This window comes from Neodiprion lecontei, chromosome 4 (assembly GCF_021901455.1).
Source record: "Neodiprion lecontei isolate iyNeoLeco1 chromosome 4, iyNeoLeco1.1, whole genome shotgun sequence".
NCBI lineage: Eukaryota > Metazoa > Arthropoda > Insecta > Hymenoptera > Diprionidae > Neodiprion > Neodiprion lecontei.
Window position 1 is genome coordinate 2,428,967 of NC_060263.1, and position 25,496 is coordinate 2,454,462.

A 25,496-nucleotide genomic window follows, 5' to 3' on the forward strand; every position below is an offset into this window, starting at 1 on the left:
TTTTCGCGATTTTGAAAAGTGCTGGAATGAATTAATTGTAGCACTATTCCGACGTAATTTTGCGAGAGAAAACGATTGGGCGCAGTCCTGATACGCTGCGAGCAACGTATGAAGAGTTAGAGCCGAAAAACGAGAACCCGAGTTTTCGACATTTTTCAGCCGGTGGTCTTTCCATCGTAACTTCTTTGCTGTTGGTCCCAGGCTACTTTCGCTGCGTTTTCTGAGTTCCTGGGGTTCCAATCAGTCAGGAAAGGGTCATACGAATCGAATCTGAGACCAAAAAATTTTGGTCGAAAAATGAGAAAAAAGGAAGGCTAACCCCTTTGCATTTTTGGCGAAAATTTTCGCGATTTTGAAAAGTGCTGGAATAAATTCTTTGATGCACTATTCCGACGTCATTTCAAATAGGTTACTGAAAACGCCCTATATATTCACAGATTATATCGACCCATTTTTCCAGTTCAAAAGTATACTGACTGATCAGAGACTTAGTTGACGTACAACAGAGACATGCATAGGTCAGGGAAAGGAATGTGGTTGTATATCATATTGTGCAAAGTACTCGTATGTAGTTTACGCTTTATTGATACAAAATATGCTTAAAATACAAACATTTTCTACGCCACGGATATATCTCGCTGACCAACGTGTTACTTCACTATGCTGGCGTGAGTAGAAGCATGTACATGATATATACCTAATATCGACGGTTTCTACGAAAACAGATGTTTCACGGATGTATCTTATAAGATGGTACAAGTATTACATAGAGCTTTGTATACACTGGCTGTAGCATTTTCTATGATGCGTCTGTATTACATTTCTGGCGAGATTCGTCTGTTCTATCCGGGAACCTGCGTTTCAGTGGGACCCATCGATATAAACCTATAGCCATTGTAGGTAACACAATATCACCTTATATGGTAACAGTTCTATGATACATTTTATTCTGCTTTGAGCAACGTGACAATGTACAAAAGTCATTATGCAATCTCCATTTTCACCAAATAACGTACATATATGCCTAACGTAACATCCAATAAGATATCGAATATTAGCAATCCGTTTGTAACGTGAAGAGTGCCTTAACTCACAATCAATCATGAAATTCACTCACTTACAGAATAAAGAATATATGTTATCACCTAGCAATGTGTATAATACATATAGATCCTCTTCAATACAAAGCCTTACGACAATATTTCACAACGAACTACAGTTTGGTCTGAACCGGTCAACCAACTGGAAGTTACATGCAGAATGCGTTGAAAACACAGGATACTCTTCAATCCATTTCTCAGTAGAACGATCATTGTTCAAGTTTTCAGGACATGTACCGTTTTTCAAAAGATAGTATACTTATTGATAATTCATTAGTCGATAAGTGAATTCCAGTTATTCTTACAGTTGATCGGCACCGTTCAAAGTGTTATCGAAAACCTTTTATGTTACTTATCAAACGTCTTTTTACATCCAGGCTATTATCTTATAATTTCATATATCTATACTCGTTACTATAGTATCAACAATTTCGCCACTACTACTACATTAAAATAACAATACTTATTGTTATTGCGATATTCATTATTCTTATTGTTACTTACATGATTATTATTATTATATCACACCAATGCAGTACACAAATATATTTATGAATAGAACGTGTCTCCTCTAGGGTTCATGAAGAAACCAAATGAGATTGAAACAGAAACGTTCCAATATAGCTACTGCATGTTATTTGCTTACTAAATTTTTCGATAACAATAACACAGTATAAACGATTCCATATTGCACACGATTGCATCACAGCGAGAGAAATAAAAAATGAAAGAGTATGACAAATTGCTATATAGTACCGTCGCTTAATTCATAAAATTCATACTATACTATAATGAAAAGAGGTATTGTTAAATAATTTCTAGGAGGACTAGTTTATACATACCTATATTACGATATCATACCAAGTTACGTATATAACGTATACCTGCGAAAATTATAATACAAAAGATACGCGAGCTAGCGAAACTACGAATTTTAGAGATTTACATTCACATTTTTAATCGTAATATATATAAATTCCTTTTTTTATTTACACACCTCGCTATATATATAACCACGCATGTAATGCAGATCTGTATATGTATATGTATATATATTTATTTCAAAACACAGTGTGTGTGTGTGTGTGTGTGTGTGTGTGTGTGTGTGTGTGTGTGTGTGTGTGTGTGTGTGTGTGTGTGTGTGTGTGTGTGTGTGTGTGTGTGTGTGTGTGTGTGTGTGTGTGTAGAATATGATGCGAGTGCTCATGAAAATAGCACGAAGAATCGGGACGATTGGGAACAAGGAATCTTCGTTTTTTGCTTAAGGTTCGATCAACGCAGAGATAAAAACCTCTGTTGAGCGCAAGATGTTCGATAATTCCATCGTCAACACGTGCATTCAAATTTGAATGAACGTTAAATTAGTAAAAGAAAAACAAAGTGAGGGGAGATTTATGGTACCGTATTACCCGTAACACGATATCACGGGAATTTGGATTGACGATTGCGTTTTTCTTCACATCCATCGCATACTTTGAGAAGATTCTCGCTGTCCGAAATTCTTACGCGTTTCACGATGATCATCATCTTCGAGGACAATATGAGAAGTATGGAAAGAGATAGCAATGGATGGATTTGAATCTGCAAAAGAATTTCAGAACATGAATTCACCATCAAGCTTAAATTTTCAGAGCTAAATGAAAACAAGCGGGCGGTATACCGACCTCTTTGGATCGTATTTAAGATCAAATCCATCTATCTTGACGATGTTCCATTCATCCTTTGCGTTCTTCGAGAAGCTGAATGATATCTAAGTAAAGGTGACAAAATATGATTAAGCGATACGTAAATTATTGGTGCTCAACTGCCGCACGATACAAACATAACAATGTATAAATGTACGTTGTATACCTGATCGTGGAATGTCTCTTTGTGAAGGAACTTCATTGGCTCCAAGTGGGAGTGAAACTGCTCGACGACGGTCAGGGGCTTTTTGAGTAGGTGCTCTATTATGTATCCCATGGTCACATCGTCCGGCAGCCTGATCTTGTCGCCAATGCTGATGAATTTTCCACCGCTGAAAAGAGACCATACGTGATACAAATCTGATGGTACCGTCAATTCGCAAAATATTAACGTCTTCATCCGTCGGAACTATCTCACATGTACAGGTATAAAGGATGAGGGAACACCTGCCAAGCTTTTCTCTAATTCCTCGGTCTGCTAACTTTCTCAGACGATTGTACCGTATGATATACTTAATAAACAACTCTGATTCACCCTTTATTTCCGGTGATATAGCTCGCGTCACAGCGTGCAACGCTATTCGAATTTCATTCGACTGGAATGATTTAAAAAAAAAAAAACGCTGCCGATTTATAGGGCTGGATGTCACAGCTAGTATAAAAGCGTATTATGCCATATACGTGCACGTATACCGTATGCGATCAAACGAGCCTTCAGCCATAGTTTCGTTCGCGTTCCCACCGCACCGGGCGTATCTCTTGTATTTCGTGGTAAGATTTTCACGGTTCTAATTAAGGACATGTATAATGTTAGATGTGTGCAAAGAAGCGCTCCGGCAGCTGTGTCTGTGCATCGGTATGTAATTAGCATTTTGTTTGAGTCTCGACTGCGGCAACTTCGGTCGGTATCCGTTTGTCCGTTTGCCCGTTAGTCCGGAGTCACTCATTAGGGAATAACTTTGGCGGATTCTCAATACACTCGGTCCTTTCCCTCCCGACCCCCGGGATCGGGGATCGGGGATCGGGGATCGAGAATCGAGGATCCAGGATCCAGGATCAAGACTGAAGACTGGTCGCGGGGACCGGAGGATCGAGAGCGGCGTCACACGGCGGTACGTGGGCTGATTTTAATTGGGAAGATTAGACTGAAATCGCGATGCCCGGCTGGCGCGTCGTTCTCAGTCGTCGTCGTCGGCACGTCCGCGGGTATATAAAGCCTCGTTAAAATACCTCTTGGACGAAATCGAAATTTCGGTCAGAAGATTGTTAAAGGGACGCGCGTTTTTTCTATCCCCGAACCCCTCCCGTTACCGCTTGAATTCCTCAAAGTGATCCGTGGGCACCGCGTCACATTCCTTACCAACAATAAGGACGACTCTTCTGAACGTACGGGTTGTGAAAAATCACCCGAAACCGCAGCAGCCGAATTATACTTTACGCGGCATTTTCTATAGGTTATTATCCGTACAACATCGGACTCGTACAGATAGATCCGAAGATACTATCAATAAAAGTAGATCCATCATGTCAGACCGATATCTTGATATTGAGAAACTGCGGTCCTCTTGAAAAAAAAAAAAAATGACTCAAGTTTTCCAAGAAAAAGAAAAATAAATAAATAAATGAATAATCGTCGTCGTCATGACCGTCATCGAAAATCGGTGATGAAAAAGAGAAAGGAAGGAATACCGGGAGTGAGTACTCCTACAGGCAACTGCTGTACGGGTATCGTAACTTGACGTATAAGACGTTGCGCGACGGGAGGCATATACGGGTTCGTTGGTCGCAGGATAATTACAACCGCGTATATATTATAATAATAGGTACATACACTCAAGCGCTGTACAACAACGCGAAAGAGACCAGGGAGTTATATCCCGCGGTCGGTTAATGACTCGACGATAATCTTTTAGACGTACGTATATCCAATACGCGTAGGTACCTTGTGCGTATGGGCATAACATCCCACTGCAGGTTTACGAGGTAGCCCAGCCGTGCAATCGCAAGGCGCTCCCAACGCTGGGGCACATGTGTAAATGATACGTGGGTTCCTTTCGGACCTCGGGCTAGGCATAAGACGGTTTGGCGTTCCATCCCTTATCCATGCGCGCGTACGAGCAAAGAAAAAGGGAGAAGGAAAAGCGAGGTTTGCACGAAGGAAGGTTAAAAATTGATACGTATAATTATACGCTATTCGATTTTCCGAAGTAAGTTCGGTAAGTTTACGTATAACTCACCTGGCCACCGGCATCATCTTCAGCGCCAAGGCTCGACTTAGGCAGAAACCGGCACCCCCTGTGGCAAACCAGAACCTTATCTTGAGCTGCAAGAAAAAAAAAACAAATCACAGGTTTAGAGTCACGTCTTGCGGAGTACGAAGCTCGACAAATTGTACAATGTACGCATCATCTGTACACTGTAAATAAATCGAGGTAGAGAAACTTTTTCGAGCGTACATCATCGAAAGCATTGAAATTCGATGCGGCGATCCAGATAGCGAAGGCCGTTAATCATCCGAATTCTAGTGAACGATATCGAGGTAAGAGATCGGTTGAGCAACCCGACGCGTTTAACGCGGCATGCTTCCCTTATCGACCCCTTATCATAGCTACAAATACATCATCGGAAGGAAATACGGTTCGTTAATATTTATCGAGTAACAAGTAGACGATGAATCATATCTGACTCTTAACTTCCAACCCGCGGACCACCGGCTCGACCCGGAGTGACACTGGGTAATAAATTTGAAAACGGTAGAAGGAAGTGGATATAGGTGGATGCGTAAGATACCGCCGGGTGGTTGGGACGGTTGTGTGCGGGGATGGAGAGGAATGCCAGATTCTCAGATCATCAGATTCTCTTCGGATAGAATACGCTGGGGTGGAGCGTCTCTGCAGTTGCGACTGAGACTCGTGTTAACCCCAAAAGGGACGATATCCTGCCTCTGTACAGGATGTTCAACGTGAAACACCGAATACCATCTCATTATACCAAATTCTTATTAGCATGTAGGAATGCAAAGCCTCCGAAGACGGGTTCGAGGTAGGTAAAAGAGGAGTTACCGCTGCCCACGTAGAATGAGTGACGCTGTATGCGACCAATTATCCCCCGTCCATCACCATTGCCGCGTTCTTCGCCGAGTGTAACGTGTATCAGGTCCATCTCATCTTCCGATTAGTCTTAATACGCTTCCCGATATGAAGGATGCGATCCGTTCCCGGTGTAGGTAGGACGACGCGAGCTTGCAGGCTTATTTCACATGCTCGGATTTTGTTATATACAAAGTGAATTATACTCGACATTATTCAACATTCCATAAAATCGCCTTGGAAAAAATCCTGTCAATCAAGAGACTCAAAATCGCTACGTTGGATTCCTCGTTACGAAAAATGTGTGTATCTATACCACTAAATCGCAACGATCGACTCATCATAAAATCGGTTTCAAACCGAATCCCTCTCTTTCTCATCCAATTGCGTATATGTAACACGCATCAACCACAGACGCAGAGAGCGCAAGAGTACAAGTAATAAATGAGAATGAAAATATGAAAGTGATACCTGGGTGATCATCGTGAGTAGCGACCAATCACGACCGATAGTTAATTAGATATCCGACGTGTATATATTATAATCTACATAGCTACCGCCGTAGGTATTACAAATATATGCATATACCGTCGAGGTGCGCACACTCTCACACACACCACCCGACTTTGGGACTTAGGAATGCAATTAGTCGTAGAGGCGGTCACAATCTGGTATCCCCATCGATACATGGGAGGAGGCAGTCAGGCCCTGACCGCTCTTCGTTACCGAGACTGAATTAGGGTTGAGGGGGGGGGGGGGGGGGGGGGTGAAGGAGGGGGGAGAGGAGGGGACCAGCAGCACAGATCGGGCCAATCGCAGGAGGATACGAGATCGTAGCTAAGCGATTACGCGTCGTAAATACGCACAACGATAATTAAAATTACTGACTGATTGCTGCTCCCCCTCGTATCACCCCTCCCATCACCTCGACAGCATCCCCTGCAGCATCTGCAGCGATGAGGCCGCAGGGACAGGTGCTACCTGATCCTCTGCCGGACCCACGTGGACGCCGGAAGCAGCCCAACCTGTTTCTACCGCTTCGCATCTCCCGGTTCTCTTTAACTTGTAACGTACCACGCTTGCTCCGATGATACTGTACGAAACACGTAAGTATATTTACGTGCAAGGCTAATCGTAGCGGTGTTGCAGGAACGTCGTCGACCTGTGTTTGCTTCTGTTTCACGCAACCGAGAGAACTCGACATAGGAGGATGACGACGTCGTATACTGGCAGGGAAGAAACGACCTCGATCGGAATTTTACGCACGTAAAACGCGTGCGCGCGAGCGCGCGTGATCCAGCTGTTAATCTACGACCTTTAGAATATATATCCAACGATCAGCGACGCGAGGGTCACTGAATGCTGCGAGGCTTGTTTGCTTAGACGGTGTAGAATACATTGCAAGAGAACTACCGACGGAGGTGCTTCAAGGTTCAGTGGAGCAATCACCTCGTCTTAACACTGAATAATGGAATAACCCCGAAGAATGGATGATCTTGTACTGCTCAGGTCAATGGTCATCATTGGTTGGTATAGTTTGTCAATTTCCTCTATATAAGATAAAATTTTCCTCGCCACTATGATATGTACATCATCATCATCGTCATCGTCGTCGTCGTTATACTGAAAGACGATGTAGACGCGTACGCGAGGCAAATTAGTAACGCGGTTAAAGAACACTACATCCAACCAACCAATGGACTATGGAACTCGTCGAGTCGTGAGCCCAGACCGGCTCATTTGAAATTTCACGCCCCGATTACCTCGGGTCTAGTTTAATCGCTAAATTAATTAGCTTGTTCAGCCGCTGTGACAGCATTATCAAATTTCGATAAGTTTTTTGTATTTGCTCCATCACGTATCGCGGAAAAGAAACGCGTTTCAGAAACGATACATGTATCATATTATAGTAGCTGACCGACCGAAGTTGTTTTACATTTCATCCCTCCGGGGCGGTAAAGAGTTCTGCTATCTTCAGCCTACGCACACATACGCATCCTTGCACAACTCTCTCTACGCATGCTGTATAACAATACACAACTAGATTCTAAATGGCTGCAGGTCGATTGGAGTTGGCCTCTAAAGTTGTTGAAGCCGGTTTCCAGAACAGAGTACATAGGTGTGTATATGTGCACAAGTGGCGAGTGAAACCCGCTTCCACATGCCTATACAGATACAATATGGATAAATCGATAAACAAAAATTTTACTTTCAGCGAAGCGAAATAGAATAAAGAATATTTGCTAGTTCGGGTGTTAGTATCGGGAACGTATTGACGTAATCAAATGTAGGCACATGTGTAAGTTACCTGGAGTGTGTGTTCGGAAACTGAAATGATATTTTTTTCTTTCGGAAGAGTTAAAAGTTTTTACAAACACGTCAGTGCGTATATCAGAACCGACACGCGAATTTCGTATTTAAATACTTACACAGTTCACTATCATACATCGCGAATAAATTTTCAAAATTCAGAACACCTTATGCATGGATTATCCCAACATCCATTATACCGAAGTAGTCGAGGAGATTACGGAGAAGAAGCATAATTTAAAACAGTTAAGCCGAGGAAACGGTTAACAAAGGCGGTTTATAATGCGGGATTTAATGGAGAGTATAACTCGAGCAGAGCGAGATACTTGGAGCGTGAAATTCGAAAAACAATGGGTAACTGTCCGAGGCGAAGTCGAGTCTCGCCGACTAGAACACTGCAGGCACACAGTGTTCCTCCTTACATCGGTTCCCTTTTCCTTCGCCTATTAACGAATCTCTCTATCTCTCTCACTTCCCCTCCATGAATACTTTCAAAGAAATTCATATTGCACGTAATTATACGTAAAGATTTAATTTGCAAATTTCGCAGCATCTCTGGCGATAGTATAACGTATTGCAAGTAAATATTATATTATATACGGTCAATTCCAGTTAGATGTATATCAAAGGAAGAAAAAGAACTGTTTGAATGAATGTAATATCTTCTGTCCGTTGTTCTTCTCCTTCTCCTATTCGTCCAACTCCAAAGTTGCATGTCTGACAGGTTAAATTATACACCTCCGGCTACACACATTACACGTACATCTTAAATTATCTATCCATCCATCTATCCGTCCGTCCGTCCGTCCGTCTTTCCGCTCTTCTATCTGTCCATCTACATCTTCGGAACGTGTACGGTACATGTACGTATATATGACGGTTCCATTGGAGTAGGAACATCGCTGTATTATGGAAAAGACTAAAGGCCTTTCACCTAGGGCGTGGCGCCTTCTTCGGTGTAACCTTCTTACCCCCCTCTGTATCTCATTCTATATCTTTCTCTCTTCACCGACGTTTGGTTGCAAAGCGCGCGCGCAAAAAAAAACGAATTGTATCCCAATGAATTTGAACCCAGTCGACTTGCGGCACGAGTCAACATCAACGGCTGCCGCTGATCCTGCCTTCGGAGCGCATTCTATTGTATAACGGACCGCCACTCACAAAAAAAAAAAGGGAAAAATATCGCAAGCCTCCAAAATATTGAAACTTTGCGTGGATGGTTTTAGTTCAGGACGCAAACACCTTGACTGGATGAATCGACGAATTTGGCATACCGCTTGTCTAAAGAACTGCTGCACTATTTCACGGTTTGGGACTCCCATCTTTTTGTTTTGTTCAAAATGATTCTGTCAACTGTATAATGTACCTATAACCGTGTCGAATCTACAACGTCTCGCATCGCGATCTATTTCTTCTCCTTTCTATTCAGTGTTTAGTAGTTAATTGAGAGCAGAGCTAGTTTTTGCCTATCCACCTTTCCGTATCCAACCATCCTACCAGGATTCAAGAATAAAGTTCTCAATTTCACGATTCTATTCTGCGGTAGGTATGCATATAATGAAATTTCAACGTCTTTATAATAATAAACTCCGTGCCATTGAAAAGTGAACAAAAAATTACCGCCACAAAACAGCAATATTTCACTCGTCCAAATTCTGACACATCATGGAAACTTACATCATCAAGCCTTCTACGTTCAAGTCTTCTGCATTTCTGTATCGTTCTTATCGTTTCTTTCTTGCAATGTCCTTTATATACTGCTTCTTCGGCTATAAACGGGCGCCAAATGGGTAAGTAAATGAAATAACCAATCCATTTGTACCCTCAAATATTAATTCTCATATAGATATATAGTCTGATGGTTGCAAGGAATCTCCTAGCTCGATTGTAAGCTGGAGCAAACACGCGAAGCATGTCCATGGCGTACGACACGGTATAGCCTCGAGGCATCGAGATTACTGCGTCTGGTTATTAGTGCAAAAAATATACACGCCAATTATAATCATCTACAGGATATACCTGCATAACCGCAGTAAATGCACTGTCCGGGAAACGAGTGGTTTTCTTGGCAAGTATTTGAACCACATTACACCATGTGGTTGAAATAAAAATGTCTATTACTCGCTATACGTAATTTTCATACATAATAATTTCGTACAGAGACCCGTAATCATGGATAACTATTCGAGAATTTTCCGTCTAAATTTTACAACCGGACACCCCTGCAGCGAATAATCTTTTTCTATTCTCCAACTTCCTTCCTCTCAATTAGCTGCCTCATGAATAACAGGAATTTACCACGGCAAGTATCCCTTTACATGTTGCCACATACGGATTGTACACAAGTTATATAGAGTATACGATATCCCGAGGCTATGGCCTACAACACGCTTTCGCGTGGCGTTGTAATAAATGAGTTGGGTATAATAATGTCGGCCGTCCGACAAGCAGCAGCGGCAGCGGCAACAGGAGCCACACCCACCAAGAGGTCAACCCCTGGTCACCAGAGTTGCGAGACGACGAGTGGCGGCGGCGTATATTATATATAGATTGTTGCGATCCAGACGACGGCACGATCCACGATCCACGGTCCATGATCCACGCCTCGATCGGTCCCCGCTGCCTTTCACCCAACCCGATTTACCACGACGCACATAATCAGAACGATTATAACGCGTCGAGATTTATCAACGTCGTCGCGTATACAATACGATATTTATGAATTCTGAATAACTTGATTGAATTTTTGAAACTCACCGATTTTTTCGACGGTGGATTTCCCTCCCTGTTCACTATCTCGAGGGGGGCTCGTATCGACGGTTTGCCAAGGTACCAATCCTCCCGCGGGTCATAATCGTCCAACAGTTTGACCAGTCGCGGTACGTTCACGTAGTTGTCGTCGTCGAAGTGACAAAACCACCTGCGAACCATGAAAGAAAACGAAAAGAATTAACACAAGACGACAATAAAAGAGTAAAAGGGATGAGAAATCCCAGGTGAGATGAAGGAACAATTGCAGGGGTTGATTACCTGTATATAAAATTACACATCCACCGCAAAAGGTGCACTTAATTATTATTACCGCAAGGGTCACGATCTATACCATATAATAACACTTCTACCGATAATACCTATTAGACGTAGAGCATACGCTGAACACCTAGTCTTAGAATTATACAGGTACATCCAGCTCGACTAGATGACCGTACACCTGCCTGGCCTGTGATCTAGGCAACTCGGTTGTCGTAGGCTGGTAGAATGAGTAAAGAAAAAAACGAAGGGAAGCATGCCTCTCTTGTAACGGATGGACACCGCTAATTAGAAGAACGCCAAGGATCGAGGAGCAGAGCGGGTATCAGCTACGCGTATAGGAGGGTATAAGAATACTTTGCATGGGGAAGAGAGGAACACGGTTCCCCTCTTAGCGACACGGTGCCTTTCATTCTTTGGATCTTCTTCGCGGCTTCGCCTTTTAATACGCGTTAATCGAATAGGATGGTCAATACCCGAGTACGAGGTTCGCTTGCTATCCGGGATACTCGGTAGTACCTTACGCGGAGCCTGGTTTTCCAAGGGCGTGGTTCGACAACGCATCATCCTCGATGTACGTGACAGGACCGCGTGGGAATTATACGCTCGTTTAATTGTTGTGTAAACGTTTAAACCCTAGTGTGGTACGAATCCCCCGGTGGGGACATGGGTGCGGGTATACATGGGGTACGTATATGTGTACACCTCGTACATCTCCGGACATACGTTGTACACCGGATGTTGACCTTTTCACCGTCATGTATAAAGAGTTAACTACCTACCTACCACGCATCGCGGTCTCTTCCGCACGTCTCACAATCAGAGTCTATAACCTTACCCTTGTATATACACCCTAACCTCGGAATATTCGACGAGGCTTACGCACTCTGGCATCTCTTCCATCTATGGGTACTGTAAACAAGCATCGGTCTGCACACATTGCATCCATTTAATACCGCGCATCGTTCAATCGCTGCACATGTAGGTGTAGGTGCAGTATGTAATACACACGGAGCTAGACGACACACCTCGTCTGCAACGTACTTCAGGGCGTTAAGGTATTCATTGTTTGCCGGAGGCTATTTACTGCAGGAGGATCGTCGCTAATTCTAACCCAAACAAATTCGATTGACCAGCTTATTCGTTGTCCGTTAATAACAGATTTTAATTATGTTTATAGCGCGCTTGATCTACGCGGGTTTGCGCAACACGATTTCTTGTATCCCTTCAGCGACCGTGTTGAAATGCAATTGCGGTATATCATGTATAGATGATATCGCGAATGGAATATAGCACGAACGAAAGGATCCAGATTAATTTTATGATAGATACTGCCGCACCTTGTAACGGAAGAATTCTTTCGGTGATTCAACAACAATTTAACAGCGTAAGTTCGGAACCAAAAATTTTCGATTTTTATTCATTTTCATGACGAATGTGATGCACAGAGTGAGCAGCTGACGGTCGAATGATCCAACGCGCATGCGCTAAAATTCTAAAACAAGAGCAGTTGTTTCGTCAGGTTGACAAACCGTCGTAAGCTCAAACGACAGGTCGCCGCGATGTACGTAACCTCAAAAATGTTGGCTGCCCTGACAAAATAACTGCATTTGGTCTAGAATTTTGGCGCATGAGCGTTGGATCATTCGACCGTTAGCTGCTCACTCAGCAAATATTTTTTTTACGTCACATTTGAATAAAAAAACATTTGATTCCATACATCGAATCACGAATTACCAAAATCCTCATTTATTACTTATAAGGTTTAAGGTACTTGCAATAAATGTTTGAGAAAATAGGTAATTTTTCTTTTTTAAGCTTTATCCAATAAAACTATTTTCTCTTTGACGAGTTACATGGAAGAAATCAAAATTTGACATCTAGAACCAACTTTGGACTCAAAATCCGAATACATCAAAAGCCAATTTTCCAATGTGTAAAAAAACTATATCTCAACAACGAGACACGTGCTTCTGAAAAATTCTATTCGGATATAATACCGGTGATCACCGCGGGGCAGGAATTCAATCTGGTGGACGAAGCGTGTGTCCGTCTCGCGTTTACTTGTACCTATAATATAATAACGCGGTGAAGCATCTGGCCAAGTCCGGGCTGCCGGGGACCTGTGCCGAGTTTGCTCTTTGTTGTTCGTTATTTGAGCAGTCTATCAAGTTATCGTGTACGGTGCAAGGTATATACCGCCGTAAGCAATCGGACCGGATGTACCAATGAGCGCCGCGGCGAGAGTCAACGAGTTACTTCCGGGGCTCGTCGTACCCCGGCTTATATACGTACGTCCATGTATTTATGTATACAGATGCGTATACGTATACGTATACTAACGTAAGTACGTACAGCGTACACCTGATACCTCGCCTAGTTTTTTTTATCAGCGGTGCAATTATCGCGGTGCCGGAAATTCTACTCTCTCCGAGAATTTATTAGGTCGAAAACGATCCGTCCGACAGCCGTGACCTTATACTTGCTAATTATTTTCGAAGCTTCGGTATTATACGGTATGCAGTGAAGTTGAAATTTTATAGAATGATAAAAATCACTCGGAAATAAGTGAAATTCCCAATTACACGCAACGTGGTCGCAACTTTAAATTGGATCTGCACAAGCCCTTCGGACAAAATCGAGAAATCGAATGAAACAGAGAGAGAGAGAGAGAGAGGGAGGTGTAGGTACTTACCTACCTACTTATACGCGTTCTCCGAGCTTGCGGTTGACCGGGTCTGATGCACGGACGGCATACCCGATACCAACCGCAGTACACACACACGCACACACACACACACGTCACGTACCTATAACCGACATCTACATACACATACAACAGGTATACCGACAGGTATTTGTAAATTTCTTATACACGAGAGATTTGCATGGCACGCAGCATGAAGAGCATTAAAACGCGTCATCCGGTCGGCGAGTCGCGATATCAGGTGCAAACCAGTTTGAGAACCCGCTGGCTCCTTAAACCCGGCTTCAAAGACATAAGAGAGGCGTGTGTCTACACATGCACAGGTATATAACACTTACACAACACGGGTGTAAAGGGAAGAGCTTCGGACTACGTGCAGGTGTTCGCCAAGGAGTAGGTATGCATGTACGAGTTCCGATCAACGGCGCGAGGTCGCTGTCGCAGTGGATAGCAGACATCCATGTATGTATAACCTGCGCATGTACGATATATACGTTTATTCGCGATCGATCGATCGATCGATCAATTATTCCATTCGCGCGCGTTGATTTATATGTATACGTACGCGTATACCTACATTGAATATTTTCCGAAGCGGGCCACGTCCGAGAAACTCGAAAGAGGGACTCACCGCCGGTGTCTCCTATACGTTCTGCACTACCGATTTCGTGCATACGATCGTTGTTATACACGTTATGTTAAAAACGAATTGAAGCGCCGGATGGTTAATTGGAAATTCGTTCGGGAGGCTGTACGACGAATGAACGAAGGTTAAGGAAGGTGAGGGGAGGCGAAGGAAGCAAGGTAGGTAGGTACCTACACGTTATATAAGGTACACGCTTACCGTTTCTCCACCGTTATACCGTGACCCGTATATTCACCGTGCACCACGTCGTATGCAGCAGCGATTCGGCTCGCGTATAAGATATTTCCCTTTTCTACGTATAGGTGTGTGTATATATATACATATACATTATTATATATTATATATATTATATGTATATATATATATATATACAATTGTACACACACGCCATATATTCGAGCTGTACAATGAAAGCTCGTTTTCCATTGTCCAGGTCGATTCTATAATCTATCTCGAGAGCTGCTGGACCAGTATTGCAGGTATATTATAGGTATACCCATACCGCTAGCGTTGAAAGTATAACTTGTCGACGACCCTATTATTTATACTATGGTATATGTTTGTAAGATATTAGAGTATACGTTTCACGACGACGTTCGTTATCGCGAAAGGAAACCTCATATTGAACCGTGTCAATATAATATTCGTATATAAGGTGCGGATATTTCAACACGACGCAGTTGCAAATCTTATCTTAACCTCCGGGCAACATATATATTATATATATATATATACATACTCAAATTTACCCTGACTGATAAAGAAGAAAAATACTCAGAAAGTTAGACGCAATACAAACGGTACTGGATATAATGTACAGTAACATAACGCAGCTGTGAGCTCGGTGTCGGATGTATGATATATTATATAAATGTGATATGATAAACGAGAAGAATCGATTCGGTTATCCGAAGTAAAATTATCTTTTATCCATTCTAAATACGATGTGATAAGTGTGTTAGAAACTTTATACGGACAGCTCGAAAGCAGATCGGACGTTGCTTAAAACATAATTTCGTATATCGTTGGGATATTTATATCGAATTCGATTTTAACGGATAAACGAATAATACGAGGACAAACCAAAGATACATTCTCGATTGTATAAAAAACACTTTAGGAATCTCAGATCGTTGAAGACGAGAATTGCCTCCCGTATAAAACACTTGTTTGAATAAGAATTCAAGTATCGTGCCAAGGCTTGGCTCGCTTAGCTGGCTGGCTGGTCGTAGCACGGAGAGCGACATATATGTATTATACAACGCTGAACAGCGACGGTCACATTGCCGTTTAAATTATTATCAAACGATTGGCAATTTAATAGATCCGTCGGCGTTCAATTACTTTCATTCCCCATTACACTGCATAAGTATACATACACCAAATGAGGGCTCCTAAGAGAAGGGGTCAACGACGCAATGACTGGATCGGTAGACGAGAGGTGGGGGAGGGGGGCAGACAATTTTCTCCTATAGTTATCCCCCACCCCCCCGCCCCCCTCCTTCCGATTCAGTGTAGTAGTACATCTAATCATTACACATACGTATACATCTAAATACGTTATACACGGTGTACGAAGCGTCTAATTCTTGGTCCTCGTTGTCATTGCATAAACTAACCGAAGGGTACGAGAAACGAATAGGATTACAACAAGGGGAGGAGAGAAAAAGACTGTAAACGAAGAAGGAGGGAAAGCAGATACACTGCAGGCCCGCATACATTCTCTAAACGTGACACACACACACACATGCATACATACATGCACGATGTATTATACGCATACACGTGGCACAGTATTTTTTAGAAATACCTGCCCAAGGTGTGTGCATGAAAAACCTGCAAGTTATACAGTAGGACCTCGATGTTGAAAAACCTTCGTTGCGCTTTCCGTTTCCATGTCATAAGCACTCGAAGTTCCGATAACATTCGACGACGATGAATCTCTCAAGAGTGATCGAATGAATTAATCTTCATTCTCTACCAACCAAGAACCAAATATACGTATATGGCAAAAAAAATAAAATTACAATTTCAGTCGAGACAGTATAGTTACACAATAAACAGAGATCTTTATTCTCATTACCAGTGTAGCTAAATATGTTTGAGATTGTAAAATGTAAAATAAAAACCTGAATGCTACACGGGGTAAAATATGATCACTTCGAGAATCGCGGGACAAAAATCGAGGTTCTACTGTACCAACCGACTGCATACCTTCGTATAACTCGTGTGCACGTACGTTACGTATGGGGGACGGCGGGACATCGGAGAAGCATTGCACCCCGTCCCGGAATGAAGATTGAATCGTTTGCCCGGCAGCTGGTTGCTGTTGATCCCGGGTCTGCGGAGGAGGGAACGAGCGAAGGAGGAAAAAGGAGGAAGAAGGAGGAAAGAGGCGAGCCGGGGAGGCGACGAGCCGCTGCATCGAGGAAACACGTGTCCGGGGCGCCGCCGTCGCGTACCTTTTTTTTTTTTTTTGTTTTTTCCCCCCTTTTTCGTTATTACAAGATACCGGACCCCCGAGGTCCGGGCCCAGGATCCCCTGCGGTACAAGTACGGGTCTAGAGTCGAGTCGAGGGTCGGCTACCATGTAACCATGCATCGGCGGCATAAAAATCTGTAAGAACAATTTCAGTTTGGTACACGAGTCCACGCCGGCCAATTTTTTTAACAAATTTCTTCACGGGAACAAAATAATAACCATAATAATAATAATAGTAATAATAATGATGATAATCCAAAAATAACAAGGCCGTAACGTCACAAAGAAGAAGAAGTAGAAGCATAATATTGATCCATTAGCATTGTTTTTCTTACACGTAGAGAATGCGCGACGGAACTTGCACCGAGAAGAAAAAACAATATTTTCACACTGCTGGAATATGGTGATTCGGGGTTGCAGCGTGGTTGCCTGGAACCGAAAAAGATTGAAAACTCACCGCTAAACAAACACTGCAGAAGGATCAACGAGCAATATCAATATTTTACGTCCCATCAACGGACGATATTTATATAATAAATAAATAACAAGAGGAGGTAGAATAACTATGATTAAAAAATACCGGTATTCTTAATGATTTCATTTCTTTTCAGAGCAACACGTACCTACATATGTGATACGTAAAGTATTCTTACAGTCGGGTCGAGAGGTTTATATTCATAACAAATTGCGGAATTATGATAATTTCCTGTTACTTCACAACTCTTCGTAAATCGTCGTCAGAAATCTACCGCCGTAACTGGACAACCCTCTTATAATAATAAATATACCGTTGAAAATATAGCAAACCTCTCGTCCAAAAATCGGATAAAGGTTGCAAGTGTTCCGCTATGCATTCCGCAGTCGGTAACGTAACTCCACCGAAAGAACGGAGAATGGGAAGGAAGGTATAGGTATGTATACACATATATCTACCTATAATAGGTTGTACCTAGGAAAGAGACGCGGAGAAATTGTAAAAGATTTACGGATGAGCAGGTAGCTGGACGCCGGTGGGTATAGCCGCTGGAGTTAGAGTATACCGAAGAGTTTTGTTATACGGTTACTGTCCTAAAACCCAATGATGCACCTGCGGTACACGTCTCATATCCTACAACACAAAACGACCTGGAATATTGAAAGTAATAGAGACACGCGCGTCGAGTCGGAATTAGGAGAGCAGATGATGTGACGATGACGACGATCACGAAGCTCGTGGATACGTCCGTCAATGACGTCCGCGAATTCACACGTTCCTTCACATATCGTTGTAACAGATAGCAACATTATATTTATTACGTTGAACGCTACCTAGACACTTAGTTTTGATAGATAAATTAATATTGCAAGAGATAAGCGAGAGATCAAACTGTTGCTGCCTCAGCACTACGGGATCATCAGAAATTCACACAAAACACACGCACACACACACACACGTGTATGGTATAACAGCAGAATCGTGGAAAACGAGATGACCGAAGCTAACTCAGAGTTAACGTTAATTAACCGGCTAATTCTTAATTAACGACCCTGTTTCTGGACTCGGGCCTCCAGTTTTTTTTTTCTTTTTTTTTTATTCTACCTCTCTCTCTCGCTGATTCACTCTTCCCCTTCACGGTGGGACCGTGTAGACTGTAAATTTTTTTTACGGATCGGAGACACTGCGGGGAGATAAAATAAAAAGAAAACTAACAATATGCCGAAAAACTAAAAACGCGAGACAAAACCATATATGCTCGGCGAGACCTTTTCGTCGCTTTCAGTTTTACTTTATTGCCGTAAAAGTAGACTAAATATTTCGTCAAACAATCTACGTCGGGAGGGTCGCTCGAGAGTCGAGAAGGGTCGGACCCTATCTGGGTACACAGAGGCCCTTGGGCCTGGCCCTAAATATGCAGGAGGACTCATTTTTTCCATCTCTACGAAGTTAACCTGCCGTATATAGCTGAAGACGATCCGTCGGGAAGAAATTCACGAGTTTGCCGTTACGCATGCGTGCAGGTGATTATTAAAAATCTATAAATTTAAAAAAATCACTCACTTCTTCCCACTCTCCAAAAACTTGTCAAACTCCACGGACATTTTGCAGCATAGCGCCTTCCTGTTGTGCGACGATGAACAGTTGGTGTTGATCATGTGGCCATCTGAAACAGGGAAAAAATATCTATATTACGCGTGCAAGCAATATTCACACAGAACACTGTACACGTACGATACATTGCAGACACAAGAGGGGAACAGGGAAAGAGTTCAAAATGCTACGCTGTCGCTGTGGAGGAGTTTTTATCAACGATTTCATGGCTCCGAGTCCCCTCGCCGCTCGTTTCTCCTCCGCTATATATACGTAACAAAAATTTTTTTTTTTTCACACTTTGTCGTCGCATGCTACAGGCTCGTTCCTTGTTGCTACATATTATAAGTATAATACACACAATAATTCAAGGAGCGATGATAGAGCTTGAGAGCTTCTTGGCTGGTCTCGGTTTTGTTATTCAAAAGCTGAATGTCACAAGAGCGCGAGGTTTATTACACAACGTACGTATACATAAACATTGATATACAAATAAGTCAGACTGCAGTCTTATTGCTAATGCCGCGACGAATGACACTTGATACTGCGGTAGTAATAAGCACCAACGTTCGTTATAATGCAATGAACGACGAACAAAGGCGGGAATCTTGCACGGCTCTGTTTCAACTAGGTACAGCGGATAATATTTATGTATAATATGATGAATGCAGGTGTCTCCGCCATTGCAGCTTCGTCATAACCACCCAAGCGTATACATACCACCGTGCACGACAAGTTGAATATACATGTATACAATGTTTCCGCTACTGGCGCGGAGCTATTCGTAGTGTCGCCTCAAGGAGCGATGAACCTTTTTTTTTGCAGCCATCAGCCCCAACATAAACACACACACACACACACACACACACACACACACACACACACACACACACACACACACACACACACACACACACACACACACACACACACACACACACACACACACATGTGAATATCGTAACATGTAAGAAAATTTAATCCTATACTCACTTGTTTTCGTTTGGAAGACGGCATCGTCCTTGTCGGTGAAGAACCAAGTCTGAAACATTGGAAATAAAAAAAAAAAAAAAAAAAATGGGATACATTAATTCTCGTTACAAAACACATTTCATGGTGTTTTTCATTATACACGTATATACGCGAGTTGAGTAGAATTATGCGGCGAGTCAGCTCTTATGGCGAATGAACACGAACACACGAGCTTATAAGCTGTACGTAATACATTATACAAACCGACCGAGTATTATTACTATTATTATTATTATTATTATTATTAATGTTGTTGTTGTTGTTGTTGTTGTTGTTGTTATTATTATTATCATCATCATCATAGACGTCATACTTATTGCGAATCGTCAGCGTTCGTGGAATATGAAAACTAATCCTGCTGCAACGAATCTAACGAAGTTACTGCCTGCCTGACTGGTGCCTAACGAGCCGTGACGAAAAGATGAAATAAAAACACGTATACGGATGATAAGAATAATTATTATAATAGTTCGAAAGACGTCGTTCCGACGTCAGCGTTAGTGCCTGTTATGCCTGGTGTTGTGTTATCACGGCGTGTAGCGTTACATTGGTACAATTAGAATACAATCGCGAATACCGCGGGTGAAATGGACCGCCGCTAACTATCTTTAGTCCAAGAATTGAACGGTAAAATTCTGCGATAAATTTGACGTACCTAATGAGGCAACAATTTTTTTTTTTCCTCAATAAAATCAAATATTGCTAACGGTTTTTTTTACATTCTATTTTAACCGTTTGAGTCACACGTTATTGTGCCGAGTCAAATTTTGTAACGAGATAGTATTCCATGATGTTTGGGGTCACTGATTACGAATCTGGAATCAAATTTTAAAAATTCAAGATGGTGGGTCCAATATGGTGAACGAAAATATCAAATTGAATCAAATTCGTTGAAAAAACTCTATGCAGTGGTCTTCGGGATCGCTGATTGGATTCAACATGCTGAATTTTCAAAATCTGATCACAGATTCGTAATCAGTGACCCCGAAAACTTGTAATTTATGTAAAACATGTACACGTGTAGAGCGGTAACTTTCTCGGAAATGAATTATTCCTTCAATTTTCATGATTTTTTCAATCAATCTGCTTCTAACAATAATAATTTACATTGTATCGCAATAATTACTCTCGAATATTGAAAACTTATCGGTACACTATCAGGATAGGACAAAACCGCAAAGAGATATGTTCAAAAATTCTTTAAATATACAAAAAATGGATACAAAATAGGTGGTAAGAATACTTGCCACTACGACTCGAAAGGTTAATAACAAGTGCAGATAGGCTATTTCTAAGGTACCTATAAGAAGCCGTTCTAGCGGTGAATTCTTATACTCATTATACACATAGAGGCGTTATTGTTCGACCGCGATGCAACACGGGTTTAATTGGTAAACGATTATAAACCTTGTGCTGGGATAAAAAATCGTATCTATAAGGGTATAATTGGCCAATTAAATACCGTGTCCGTTCGCCTAGTCACGCGCGACGGTTAAAGGCGCGTATACCTGTATAATCGACGCAGGGTCGAAAAATTGATGGGTACCCCGTGTATACGAATATCCCGCATCATTCGACGTAATAATCAACCGACATCGGCCTTGCTCCGGGGTTCGACAGACGAAGAAAGGATCTCCATTCGCGAAAGTAAATCGCTGTTTTCCTATTAGCAAATCTACTTAACTACTAACGGAGAAGATATTCAGTAAGATTTCGAAAAAAAAATGAATATAATAATCAGCGCTCAACGCTCTGGTGATTAAAGAAAGATTATAACACGTGAAAATGGTATAAAATACCTTTAATAATGAGAGAGGATTTTACAGAAAACCCGATAAATGTACGTAGGTATGTATAATACGTATATTTGTATGCAACTCGAGTGGTGTATAATATCGAAGGAGCGACAGACGACGTATAAATACGAATGTAAATAAGCGCGCACAGGCATGGCATAAAGGCGGGTTGCAGAGATGGAGATCGTTAAAAGTTTCCTTGCCCGTTGGGCCCGCAACGCGAGAAGAGAGCTGGAACTCCGCGTTTGTTTTAATACTCTCCGTCAATGGAGCGGATTATTAAAAGGGAAACATTAGCGTCGACGCACGACGGACGACGCACTAATAGTAGAAACAACACGCAACCCCGAGGCTGCGTGCAGCCCTCTCACCTGTCTCCAATTTGAAATCGAAACCCGGGCACGGCACGGCGCCTACCGAACCCAAGGAGATCCGTCGGTCAGATACCTCTATACATGCTGCGGTGTTCCGGACGACGCTCCTGACGGCTCTCAGGATCGTAAGAATACCATTTTTATTACCCCCCCAAGCCCTTCCGAAAGCACGTGAGATATACGCAGCCGCGTTTAAAGTTGCTCGGTTAATTGATCGAGAGATCCTCATCTCAAAACGCGACGCCTGATCCAATCTTCATCGGCTGTAGTGCGACACGTTTCGGTTCAGCTTATAGGATACACCGATACCCGAGTAATCGTAAGCTAGCTCGGAATAAACAAGGTCTTAGAACAATTTGTGCATTTTTAGCTTTTCAGCTAAAATGGCAGCATTTAATATATTGTAACGTTTTGGCGAACGTCACGAAATAAATACGGGTGCGTGAGCTTGATTAGCGGATCGATCAAAGGCGAAAATTAAATATTGATAAAATGCTCCAATGACAAATAAGTGTTTTCAGTTTAACGTCCGAAACAAGACTGTTTTTACAATAACATCGGTTGACGCAGCCACCTTATTCATCTTATAACATATAAAGTCTTACATGTCTTTTATCTGTGATGACTACTAGATCAGTTGAAAGGGAGGTAAAACAGGTGATTTCACCGTTTGTAACAATATGATATCCAAGATGGTTGAAATATCCAAGAAAATCGTCGTTTATGAAACATGCGAAAATCTATTTCAAAGGTCAAAGTATAAATGCAAAAATAAAGAATCGTCAGAATGGATGACAATTAGCAATCCAAACCATATAATCGTTATAATTCTTACATTTTTACCGCCGACACCCAAAAAGCTATCGGTTTTTTCACAATTTCGCCGCAGTTTCACCGAATGTTCGATCTGACCGTAGAGGTCACGTTAACCCTTATACCTTAAGACGTATTCAAACGTAAAATTTCCTGCTCTTTCCAATTCTGGCACGAAAAATGGGGGTTCCCATTTGAAAATCAAAGTTGATCTCAAAATGACCTTTAAGGTGAGGTTCAAGATCAAATCAAAGGTCATCATTGAATCCCTTGTTAAAAATTACGTAAGATCCAACCTTGTTCATTTTTTTTTCACCGAGCCCCGCCAGATTTCTACACGTTTCCGTACTTTTTTCTCACCCTGTACAGTGTTATGGTCAACCTCTAAATAATCCGTCAACTCCGGTGCGCGAATACGACGCAAAGACCGTGCGTGGATATCATTACGATATACCAATCTACCTCCCTACTCATTTATACCTCTGGTATATCTACCCAACAGAGTACGTAACTTAGGTACGATAGGTACGTAAAGCCTGTACGCGTCGACGATCTTTTCTGCGCGGACTTGAACTTTCCGTTGCTGTTATGCAGCGGCAGGGTCGCGCGAGGTTCCTTTTCGGGGTTAAAGGTCGTCTCGTGAGATCTTCCCACGACGAAGAAGCTGCCGAGCACCAAAAGATGCTGTATCTAAGTATGTAGTTAGACATACCGTCGCTGACGTGCAGTCAACGCGTATCGCTGCAGCAGTAAAACAACCGTAGTGTTTTTTGATCTCTCGCGAGAAATCGCATTACTGACCTGATTTTTTGCCAGCTGGAACCACGTAGTGAGTATTGCTGGCAGCCGGGAATAATGGTAGTGTCGAGTCGTCTTGACGCTGATGAAGACGTCGGTGAGGGTGGTGCCGGAAGGGGCGACGGTTGCTGTCGCAAACGGTGGCGTTATTGGAACGACCTCGACACCGATATCCGGGTCCTCCGGGTTCCCCGGAACCCCGACAACGGCCTCAGGGTGATCCTCCAGCCACTGAAGTACAACAAGTGAATCAAGACGCGAACACATCAATTGTAAAATTATATTTTTGCTCGATATTGGCAACAATTTGGTTTACTCTATTTCCGGTTTTTTTTTTAAATTTATAAATCCTGTGCAAGTGAAATGGTTTATATTAGAGCGGACAGGCGACTGAGTTATACGTATACAATCTACGTCCTATAATGCACGGCCTGCTTCGTTGCACGTGCAACATCAGGTCTGGCGGCCTTCTCTCTTTCTCTCTCGCTCTATCTCTCTCTCTTGCCAGCGGGCATTTCATTCTCTTTCTCTAAAGCATTCTCTTTCTCCCTTTATCTCTTACTTAAACCGGAGTTAAGGGATAACGCACATGTGTTGCCTCAGCCGCCCGCGCCTCGCTCTTGCAATCAGGGCCGCATCCAGATCTTTACATCTCCGTAGTAAAACACAGCAATATCAGCATGAACGGTTACGATAACATTACTAACTTCAACATGGTGAATTCGGAGCGTTGAGACAAGGGGACGGAATTGGAACGAAACGCCTGAAAATCGACATTAGAAAAGACTAACACCGAGGAGTGGCGGGAATCGCGTTCGTGTGATATTATAAACGTGTTCGGCGATATTCACCTGTCGGGGGGCAACCGCCTGGTACAACAAAACGGTGGCGTACGCAGTTGCGAGAATTAATCCAAGCACCTGCAGACTTCGCCTCATTCGCAAGCCGCGGGTCATCCTGGGGACTGGCACCGAGTCGTCGGTTGCCTCCGGCAACTTTCCTTCCTCCCTGCAGCAGCGAGCAACAACAGCAGCAGCACTCGACTCATAACACGCGGCGGGGCACATCCGCACAATTACAATGCAGCAACTCTCTGTACACGCACGCTTTACATCGCTGAAAGGGGTCGTTCGCGTGCACTCCACAGTCGATTTTAGGGGCTGTTTCCGAACGAATTCAGCCTTGTCAACGTCTCGAAGAGAGTCATTATATGTATTTCGAGATTTTTCCCCGTTACCGAGAGAATATTCAGGTATTAATTGCGCTGTTTTTCTGGATCCATCTCTCTCGGTATCACACGCGGCATCTCGTAACGTCGCGAGGCACGCGACAAACCGTCAACGTGCCCATCCACCTTACAACGATGCGCCAAATCGCCTCGCGAATAATATTCAACAAGTGTGTCGGCTCCGCGGGTACGAAGTATTAAAACTTGACACAACACACGCGTCACTGGATCCAAAACATTAAACGGCGAATTTAGGATGCCCACACTCCGCCACACTGGGAACAGACGCAATTACGTCCGACGCGGCGCACGGCGAACCACCGACTGAACGGACTCCG

The 25,496-nt window shown here is 42.7% G+C and overlaps 1 protein-coding gene across 1 annotated transcript; it reads right to left on the bottom strand.

Annotated features, from left to right (window-relative positions):
- Positions 1-562: 562 nt before the first annotated feature.
- On the bottom strand, positions 563-25,466 carry LOC107222775 (fringe glycosyltransferase). Its single transcript, XM_046739039.1, has 9 exons — positions 24,782-25,466; positions 23,934-24,161; positions 20,111-20,159; positions 19,088-19,190; positions 10,942-11,104; positions 5,023-5,108; positions 2,952-3,117; positions 2,765-2,850; positions 563-2,681 (listed from the first exon to the last, which is right to left on the bottom strand). Exons 1-9 carry the CDS (start codon positions 24,995-24,997, stop codon positions 2,624-2,626), a joined length of 1,155 nt encoding a protein of 384 aa, XP_046594995.1. The 5' UTR covers positions 24,998-25,466; the 3' UTR covers positions 563-2,623.
- Positions 25,467-25,496: the final 30 nt, after the last annotated feature.